Source organism: Echinops telfairi, unplaced genomic scaffold (assembly GCF_000313985.2).
Source record: "Echinops telfairi isolate 266 unplaced genomic scaffold, ASM31398v2 ScPeMD7_3;HRSCAF=10, whole genome shotgun sequence".
Lineage (NCBI taxonomy): Eukaryota > Metazoa > Chordata > Mammalia > Afrosoricida > Tenrecidae > Echinops > Echinops telfairi.
In genome coordinates this window covers 58,327,279-58,338,087 of record NW_022103899.1, presented here as the reverse complement: position 1 = coordinate 58,338,087, position 10,809 = coordinate 58,327,279, and the positions used below count along the sequence as shown (strand labels likewise).

At 47.7% G+C, this 10,809-nt stretch overlaps 1 protein-coding gene across 1 annotated transcript in view; it reads right to left on the bottom strand.

Moving 5' to 3' along the window:
- Window positions 1–10,809, bottom strand: part of DIS3L2 (DIS3 like 3'-5' exoribonuclease 2) — a gene marked incomplete at its 3' end in the record, with an annotated part of 319,919 nt that overhangs the window by 98,186 nt on the left and 210,924 nt on the right. The window contains exon 10 of the mRNA XM_045294312.1: window positions 6,392–6,471. Within this exon, the coding sequence (XP_045150247.1) occupies window positions 6,392–6,471 (80 nt within the window). The remainder of the gene's footprint in view (window positions 1–6,391; window positions 6,472–10,809) is intronic.

The window sequence follows — 10,809 nt, the reverse complement described above, 5'->3', positions numbered from 1 at the left end:
GCTAGATGGCTGCTTGTTTTCCTTCAAGCTTTTAAGACCCCAGACGCTATATCTTTTGATAGCCGGGCACCATCAGCTTTCTTCACCACATTTGCTTACAGCTCCTCGTTTTTACCAAGCATGTGGTCCCTTGCCAGTCTTTCCTAAAACATGTCCAAAGCACGTGAGAGGAAGTCTAGCCATTTTCTCCCTCTAAGGGGCGTTTTGCTCCTTCCCGCTTTGATTTGCGTGTTCCTCTAGCAGTCTACCGTACTTTGAGTATCCTCCACCAACATCTGAGTCAGACGCATCAACTCCCCTTCACACCTCCTAACTCGCCGTCCAGCCGTCAGCCACGGGTACTCAGAGCACACCGAGCCCTCCAAGGGACAGCTTTGCTTTTTAACACCTGGCGGAGATCTTTGGCCGAGCATTTGCTCCCTGCAGTATGTTGATGGATTTCTTGACCGCTGCTTCCTTAAGTGTTGATTGTGGACCTAAGTAATTCTTGACAGCTTCACTTGCCCTCCATTTTTAGGATGTTGTTTATTGCTCCAATTGTGAGGAGTTTGGTTTTCTTTACATTGAGTTGCAATCCATACCGAAGGCTGCGGTCTTTGATCTTGACTAGCAAGTGTCTCATGTCCCCTTCAGACTCAGTGTGCAAAGATGTGTCATTGGCATACTGCAAGAAGTTTGTGGAACAAGCCTTCCTCTCATTCTGATGTGATGGTCTTCTTCATACATAGGAGGCTCAGCATACAGACCGAGTAAGTAGGGTGAAAGGAGACAACCCTGATGCACACCTTTCCTGATTTTAAATCACACAGTATTCTTCCCTTGTTGTGTTTAAACAACTGCCTCCTGGTCTTTGTACAGGATCCACATGAACACAATGAAGTGTGCTGTGAGTTCCCTTGTTTTCTGAGGCAAGCATCGTTTGCTGTGATCCAAACAGTCCAATGCCTTTGCACAGTCACAAGTAAACACCTTTGCATGGTCAATACAACATGAACCGTGAAAGAGATGCACATCAAAATGAGATATTCTTTTACACCTCAGCCTTAGTAGCAAATTAGACAATAAATAGTGGCATGGGTGTAGAGAATGGAACCCTGCTACATAAACATGGCTGACACAACTCTCCTATGTTGGATGACAAACCTCAAAATTTACATATATGTAATGTATATATAATTTATAGATAGGTAGATATAATCAGGCATACTGGTCAGAGACTAGTGGAACCCCTGGGGTGGTGGCCCTTAGTCACCCTTCAGTTCTGGAAGTGAACTCACCCTTATGGCTCAACTCCCAGTCAGATATAAGATCTGTAAGGGGAACGGTAGCAATAGGTCAGTATGGGGGACAGTAACACTGGTGAGGTAAGCACACTTTAATCAACCATTTAAGGTCAAAAGGACAGCATTTCCCCAAGGACAAAGTTCAGAAGGGCTTAGGAAGGAGGAAGAATGGAAACCGGAAACATAGGAAGTGCGACAAGTGATGTTTTATTGCATGATTCCAAGCAATGATGTGACCTAAATGTGTTTGAATTATGGAATGGAAAACTGATCTGCTCTGTAAATCTTCACTCAATTCACAATGAAAAGCTTAAAAAAATCTGTTTGTCAGGCATTCATAAAAACATACCATATTTTTGCATATGATGTGCCCACAGAGACAACATGCACAGCTGGGAGCTGTGATTTACAAACACCGTCTAATGTGGGGGTTATTTGCACAACAATATGATACCAGTTTTCTTTTGCTTAGTACATTACTGGTGCATCATTTTTAATATTTAATTTCTGTGTCTCTATGATTCAAGTGTGTTTGTTATAAATAGTATGTATCACTAGATTAAAAAAATATATAGTTTGAGTCTTTGCTTCTTCACTCTGGAATTATATTTATTGTGGTTATTCATTTTTTTGGCACCATAAAATGGGCTTTTCATTTGTCCTGTTTTATTTATCTATATCTATTTTTTGTTTATATATATATATATATTTTTTTTTCTTTCTTTCTTTCTTTTCACACGTTCTTTTAAATCAGTGGTTTTCAACCTTCCTAATGCCTCGGCCCTTTAATACAGTTCCTCATGTTGTGGGGACCTACCCCCATCCTTAAAATTACTTTTGTTGTTACTTCATCACTGTAAGTTTGCTACTGTTATCAACCAGGTGACCCCTGTGAAAGGGGTCTTAGAACTTAGAAAGCACTCTTAGAACTGCTGTCTAAGAGTGAGGTGCTTTTTGTGTGTTCATTTCCTCATTCCATTTGCCCCACGCTGTTCTCCATTTCTATTATTACTTTTTTAAATTTTGAAACATTTATGGAGTATGCACGCTATAAATAAGTATGACATAAAATACACAAATGCCAAAATTGAATATTAAGAAACATATGTACATGTTTATGTACTTCAATTCCTGTTCCAAATTAAATCTTAACACGCCAAATATTTTTGCTCAACATTGATTTCATAAAAAAAGATACTTTGCCAATTAATAGTGCTCTAACACTTGAAAAATAAAAATGTTATCTAATGGCTGTGTTTGATGTTTTATTTTGGCAGATAATTCTACTGCTCACGTCAGTGAATTCTAATTTTCACTGTGACAAAATAGAGTCTGGCTATTTGTCTTGTGCTTCTTTGGGAAGAGAGAGGGACCTGTGCTGTCATAGTAGGAACGGATATTTTCTGAATTTTTGGTTCAGCACTCTAACATATTACATGTTTGTAGTAACCTTTCCCCTTGCCTGTGAAATTTGTGAAGCTAATCTTTACAGGCTCAAATTTTAAACGCGTCTCCTTTTCTAATGTAAGCATTTTAAAGCTATAATTTTGCCTCTAAGTGTTGTTTTGGCAGCAACTCACAAATATTGTACATTTTCATTATTATTCAAGTGAAAATGTTTTCTAATAGCCCTTGTGATTTTTTGGGTCCATGGTTATCTAATAGTATGTTGATCAGCTTCCTGATAGAGATGGTTTCCCAGAAACTGCAACAATAACACCCTGCAAGATTTTCAACTTCAGTACAAGTAAATTTTTGACAGTAATAATCCCAAAATGGGAGGGAGAAGTGGAAGCATACCTATTCATGATAAAGCTAATTTGCTCTGTAAACTTTCACCTAAGCAATGGTAAAGTGTTTAAAAAACAAAAGAAAAAGAAGCCATGTTCTCATCAGGAGTCACTCTGATTGCCGTCCCTCCGCCAGCCCTTACCCACTCCTGCCTGAGGCCTGTTGAGTAGATCCCATCACGCACATGACACAGAGCAGACACTGGGAAGAGCACACAATGTTGGAGACGCGCTGACCTTTGACTTTCCTGCTGGAATCCGCTAGAAGCCTGAATCAACCAGAAAGCTGCATAAAGGTCGTGACTTGCTTGGTTGACAATTTCCTCTCTAGGGCAAAGCCATCCGTATCTGCTGAACTGAACAGAATGGGCAGCTGTCACCATTGCCATCTGTAGGGAACCAAGTAGCAAAGAGGCAGGCAGACTCAGAGCCAGCCCAAGAGAAGACAGGAGAGTGAGCCAGCTCCTTAGACTTCACAGAGGCAGAAGGGGACCCCACAACTTGAGAAAAGGGCTCACACATCATGAGCCACACATGAAAGGGCGGTGACTCAGAGATAAAAGACAGCTGTTATCTAGTATCTGAAGATTAAGCTTCAAGGGGCATACAGGGGACTGATGGGTGGAAAATTACAGGAAAAGACTATCTCCCAATGGTACAGGGAAGGGTTTCCTAAGAGTCATGCAATCTTGAAGCAGAATGGGCTGCCTTTAAGGGTAGGGAGTTCACATGCAATCTGGATATTCAATAAGTGGATACTGGAGAGGTAATTAAAAAACCAGAGGGTGATCTGACAACTGTGGCATTCCCACACTTGAGTGGTGAGGTCAACTGGGAGGTGTGCTGCAAGTGATCTGTTACAATAATAAGGCGCTGAAATGTGTGAGTTACTGTTTGTTTACGTTAGAGGTGCTGCTAGGTTATCATGACACCACCACTCTCCCTCACTTCACCAGTGGATGGAGTGCAGCTAAGGTCTATGTGCCGGGGACTGCTCCCGGGGGGGTTCCGAGCTGCTGAGGCTACTGGACGAGGTGACCGACTGACAGTATTTCTAATTGCCTCCTATGCATGGGGGAGCTGGACATTGAATAAGGAAGACAAAAGAACTGGTGACTGATGCCTTTAAATTGGAGGCTTAGCAAAGGCTATGAAAGATACTATGGACTGTCCGAACGAACACAGTGCATTGAAAGGAGACTGAGAATGCTGCTTAGAAGTGAGAATGGTGAGACTGTCTTGCACACCATGGGCATGTCATCAGGAGGGACCAGTCCCTGCAACAGGGCATCGTGCTTGGTCAAGGAGAGGGTCCCCCCCAAAAGAAGAAGAGACCTTCAAGGACATGGGCCTAAAGGAAAGTGAAACCTTGATATTTTCTTTCAATAAAAATGGTTATAAGTGATACATGAACATACCAGAAAACACTGCATTTTGAAACATTAACATTTCCCCTCCTCTAAGCAAGAATTGCCATCAATTCAGCCAGCCTCACCTTGCTCCAAACTGGAACCCACTTTCGGTTTTCATCTCCTTGGATAAATGGCCCTGGCAGGGCCTCCTGTCACCACGGCCAACTGCAGGAGTGCCACCACAAACCGGCCAGGCGGACCATCTCAGACCTTCTGCTGTCCCCACCCTCTGCCCAGTGCACAGATGCTAATGGCTCCTTTGGGATGCCCAGGGAAGCAGACCGGGAGATGGCTGTCGCCTGCTGCAGTGTGCTACTGGGCAGCCTGGGATTTCTGGCACCTCATAATTTTTCTTTTTAATTGTAAACGTTTTTCCCCTTATAAAACTATTATTACCACAGTATGACAGTGTGGAAGCTAGAGGACCCGGGCTCATGCTGGGCCCTTCGCTCTCAGACAGGCATTGTTTGCCTTTCAGTGTGCAGCCCCTCTCGGCCAGCTCTCTGTGGACGGAGTTCGGCCTGTGTATATCTCACTGATGTACCCCTAGCTCCTCGGAGAAAGGCTCATGGGGGCTTAGAGGTACACACCTTGTGATAGGGAACTCCATGCCGACGAACCTGCTTGTCCTGCCCCAACCTTCCACCTGGAAGGGCCACCTGGTCCCTGCCCCAGGCCCAGCCTCCACTCCATAATGCCATCCATCATCTATCTCCTGATTCTCTTGGAGTTCGCCCCTCCCTACCCCCAGTGAACTTTGGGCCCACCTTCCTACTGACATGCCGGAACCTCAGGGCAGGGTTTCTGCCTCGCCCGGACCGCACCCCCCTCCCCCAAAACCCCCGCCCCGGCCTTCATCTTGCGCTGCTAGCTGACTCACTATACACCTTCAGACTGCTCTCCTGCCCAACATCTACTCGGCCTCCTCTTGTCTGACCAACAGATTGTGTGTGAGATTGACACATGTGGACAATCTGTCCCCAGATGCACCTGACACCTGTCTTATCTTCCACCATTTCCCCCGTCCCCCTGCCAGAGCCTCTGCTGGTGCACTTGTACCCTTGATGGGGAACACGTGGGCAGGAGCTGCACCTGCTCACCTGGAAAGAGGACAGTGGGCTCCAGGACTGCCAAGTGGAAGTCACGTGTGTTCTGTTCCCCTCGACCATTCACCACCACCACACAGGACAGAATTAGGGGTGTGTGGGTTGGTCAGAGAGGCAGCAGGGGACCACGGGCCCCTGGCTTTGTCCTGGGGGCACTTTTCAGAAGTTGGAAAAGGTTGAAGCTCCACCTTTAGCGTCACTTAGGAGAAAGATGAGGAGGCCGTCTGCTCCTCCTACAATGATTTACAGTCCGCGAAACTCTAAATAGACGGTCTACTCTGTCCTGAGTCCAAACTGACTCAATGGCAGGAGGTTCAGCCTTTGCAACCTGCTGGGAGCAGGCAGGCCTCAGGGGCAGGCCTCGAGAACAGGCACTCCTTGACCCTGCTCTACAGCCAGACTGAGCAGGAGGGGCTCCGTGCCTTTCCGAAGCACAACACTTACAGGTTTTCTTGCTGTATCATCTTACAGCAACACTGACCATCCCAAGTACCACCTTATACTGACCCTGACCATCCGAAGTACCATCATACACTGACCCTGACCGTCCCAAAGGCCAAGGCCTGGGGCTAGTTCTGCCTTGGCTGTGTCCTCGCCTGAGGCCATTTCTGGTCTACCCTCACCAAAGTCACTACAGAAATGGGATATTTGGGTCAAATGTATGTGTAGGCTCCAGGGCCTTTGGCAAATCCAGAAGCACACAGGAAGCCCAACCGAGGGCATGACACTGTCCAGGGAGCACTGTGCCGCCAGGCCAACCCCGAAGTCCGCGATTGCGGTGGGACACGTCTGAAACTTACCATCGGCGAGTGGCTGGCAGGAGAGGGCATCGTCGAGGTCTCTGGCCGTGGAGGGGTCAATGGTGAAGACACAGTCCTTCCTGGAGGAAAGAGTGGGAGAGCATCAGCTGTGCCGCAGACCCGCCACACGCTGCACTCTCCCAAGGACAGCTCGCAGGAGCCCGCTTTGCCAAGGTGCGCACTGCAGTGTCTAGAACCCGCACCCGGTTCTAGGGGCCACATGGGGGAAGACATGAGGACTGCATGCTGGCTTGGGGTCTCGCTCATCCTGGTCTGTGACCAGTACCCACTCGCCTGACCCGGGACAAGAAGAGCTGGGAGAGGTGGAACCAGAAACTTCTGTGAGGAGGAGTCAGTCTCGCAGGGGAGGGGTCTGAGGAAGGAACAGTGTCTTTGGAAAATGGCCTCCCAGTGTCTGTTCCCTTTCTTGTCTTCCTGCCTTCTCCAGTGGCTGACATGAACCTGCCCTCCCTACTCCCCTACCCCCAACAAAGGCTCTGACTCTGGGGACTGGAGCCAGAGAAATGGGGTTGGCCGAAACCTCCAGCGGTGCTGATACAATCCTGTGGAGTAGCAGCCCTGACTGAAGCTTGTCACCAGGGACAGATACACACTGGACTAAAACTGCCACCACCAGGTTCACGCGGGGCCCATCTGCTCTGCAGTGTGCCCGCCCATGCCTCTCTCACTCCTCACCCGGGAAGCCTGGGCCAGTTGCAGTTTGCGTTAGTTTCCATTTAACTCACCCAGGCCTCTGGGTGGATTCTGCCCTCGCTCTTCCTATCTCTTGCCCTTTCCAGCCCAGGTCCTACAGCAGCTGCCCCTGTGCAGAGGCACACAGGCTGGTCGCCACTGACGCCCTGCTCCTCCCGCTCTTCCTGCACAGTGCCAGCACGGCCCGACCACCTCCATCAGCACCAAGGACGTGGAGCCCCGGTGCTTCCCCATGGGGAGACTGGCCTAGTTCTCCAGGTCTTTTCTCATGGTCGCTCCTCCCACAGACCTCGGCGGCTATCCAGCTGCTTCCTACTGCCCACTGCCCACTCCTACGGATATACCCCATCATCTTGCCACGGTGCCTCCATCTAAGGGGGTCTTTCAATGTGTACCGTCAAATTAGCAATAGCTTGTTACAGGCAGACAAACCCCACAATATATATGTGTTTTGAGTTTAAGGACCATCGGTATTTCAGAAACGTCAGAATGTTTTAAACGGGAATGGGAGGGAACCCCGGCGTGTGGTGGATTGCGCATTGGCTGTGGCTGCTATGGGTTGTGGGAGGAGGTGTGATTCCAGAGGCACAGCACAGGGAGACTGCTGCCTGTTGGGGTCTTCCCATGTGTCTGCATGTTGGTGGTGGGAGAGCGAGGAAGCTGTCTGTCTGTCCCTGTGAAGACGTACAGTCAGGAAACTGAACAGGGTCTCTGAGTTGGAGCCACTTTGCTGGCAGTGGCTTTTGCTTCTCCCACAGATCTATGACCACGTGTTACCTCAAAACCCAACCCAGACCCCTGCTATCAATCTTACTGCTTGTTACGTTAAAAACTAAAACACTACAAATGTGATCTCCATCAAGAAAAGCTTAAAAAGGCCGTGTGTTAAATATTAATAGAGTTGATCAATGAGTACTATCATCCAGGATTTTTCTGTTGTTGCTCATTTGTAATGTGAGTTGATAGAGTTGATCAATGAGTTGATCAATAGAGTTGATCAATGAGTACTATCATCCAGGATTTTTCTGTTGTTGCTCATTTGTAATGTGATGGGCCCTCACACTTTTCTCTGTAAGTAAACCTTGCAAAGGGAAACAAACGGACTCTGCAGAGAACCCTCTAATCCAGCAACCCTGGTCCATCAGAGGATTTTGCTGACAAGGATGTTCAGCGAGCTTCTCACGTTTGTTTGAACTCAAACTGCTAAACAACAGTCAGAGCCAATGGCTTTAGAGTTGTTCGTCTGCTGCGATGATGTCATCACTAAATAAGAGGGGGGCGAAAGGCGGGGTCACGCAGGCAGAGGTAAAAGGAAAGTGGGGTTCATCAGGAGACTCATGCCTCATAGATCTTTTGACAAGAGTTACACATAGGGTGGGGAACACAAGGCTGAGGACTCAGGACAAACACACAGAAAGAAGTGCTGCCCCTGTCCAGAAAAGAGACCGGAAACAAGCGGACACGGATGCCTCTGGAAAGAGCTCCCGGGGGCGGGCGGGCGGGAGTCCTGAACTCAACGCACAAACTGAAGAGCTGTCTGCTTCAGACTACCTGGACGATACACCCTCTGACTTACATACAACCTGGAGTCATGAACCAAGCCCTGTAACAAGTTTGTTGGATTGAAAATTCAAGGTACATAAATATGCTGGTTGGTCATAACATGTGGGCGCTAATTCAAGAAGGGCATCAAAACTATTATATTAAAGATGTTCAAGCATATCTGAAAATGTTTCTTCAATTTTTTTTATAGAGAGGAGGTACAGTATATATTATAGATCAAAACAGTACATATTCTAGATTAAGACAAACCTTTCCCTAAATGATGTTAGAAATGAACTGGACTATTCCAACTGAAGCACTGATCCGACTCAGAGGCAGATTTAGGAAGGTTCTCATTGTAATCTGAGGACTTCCTGTGCCTTCTAGAACGATGTTTTACGCCCACTAAAAACCCTAAAAATCAAAACCACTGCCATGGAGCTGTGGTTTCTTCTGACTCATCTCGTCCCAGTGGGGTTTCTGAGGCCTCAAAGCTTTTGCTCTCGTGAGCACCCCATCAATACGCGCCCAACGGGAACAGCAACGTCAGCCTTGGCAGGGTGAGTGTTCTGGTCCTTCTTCTTCAGCACACTGGCATCATAACCAGTGAAAGAACGCCCCTTGATGCCCATCAAAAAGAGCCTGGTGTGAACTTTAGTGGTGAGGGGCACTGCTCCTAGTTTACTGGGGGGCTGATAGGGAAGTTTTGCTTTCTTAAAATCACATGTTTCTGGATGCATCGAGACTCTCGTTTCTGTGGAGCTGGTGTATGAAGGATGATGTCGTTGTTGGCTGCCATCAGTTAAGTGAACCCAGGTGTGCAGGGTGAACCTGCTCCCCGGGGCTTTCAAGGCCAGGTCCCTTTCAGAGAGGGGCTGGCAGGCGCCTATGTTCTGAGGAGCCCTGAGGTGAGTTCAAACACATCAACCTTTTAGTGAGTGGCTCCACGCCCACTAACAATCTAACACTCATTCAACCACATGGGACACAGGAAGGCTGTGATTGTTCATTGGCAAATGTCGTGAGAGGACCCACTATTTCTTCCTGAGAATAATCTTAAGGACTCAAATCTCAGGCACATATGTCCTCAAACCAGAAACACACAACGATCGAACACAAAACAGACTTTGGAGAGCAGTACCCAAGAAGGCCAGCTGGAGAGTATGCAACCCAAACTCCATTCTTAATCAGAGAGTGCCGAGCCCCTGCTCACAGACCAAATAGGGCCCACCAACTGTTTGTCGGGCCTGTGAGCTAAGAATGGTCTTTGCATTTTTCAGTGGTGGTGGTTGGGGTGGGGGATCAAAAGAAGAACAAGATTCCATGACATGTGACCAACAGAGAGAGACATGCAAATTTCAGATCCAAAAATACAGTTTGATGGGAACAGAGCCAACTGTTTCCTTGTGCAGGACAAGTTGGGCAACAGTAACAGGCACTGTAGCCCTGGAACAGTTACCCTCTGGCAACTCCATAGAAAGTCCCCCGACACTACCAGTGGAGAGGTCTGAGGGGCCGGCCCCAATCCCAATTACATGGATACATGGCCCTCCCCACAGAAGAATTTATTTCAGAGGACACCACTGAGGCTGCAGCTCTTGGAGAGGGACATTATCTGATCAGAGCACATGGGAGCAGATGAAGAGGGCAGAAGAGAGAGTGGAGCACATCCTGGCCCACCAAGCCTAGAGGACGATGTTCCCCCTCAAAGCAGCCAATCCACAGAGAAGACCATATGGTCGGCTCCACTATGAGACACGGCATCCCTCAATGGCCCACAGCCCTACAGGGGACAACACTGGAGACACAGTGTGGGAATTCCTCCCAATCTGATCCCACGGCACCGAGGCAAAACACTAAGGGCGTGCAACAGAACAGCAAGGGCAGCAGAGCAATGAAGCCCCCAGGGAATACCAAAAATACACTTTGGGGCCAGGGCTTGGTGCCCCATCAGACTCGACCGGAAAACACTCCTAAAGGCCAACAAACAGTCCTTGAACTAACTACAAGCTTTTCTTTCTTTTCTTGTTGTGTTTTGTTTTTTTGTCATTGGCCTGTTGTTGTTTTCTTTTGTTGCTTGGTTTTACTCTGTCTTGTTTTTGTGCATGTTATTATCTCCGTAGGTCTGTCTAAATAAGATAGGCTGGATGAACAATCTGGAG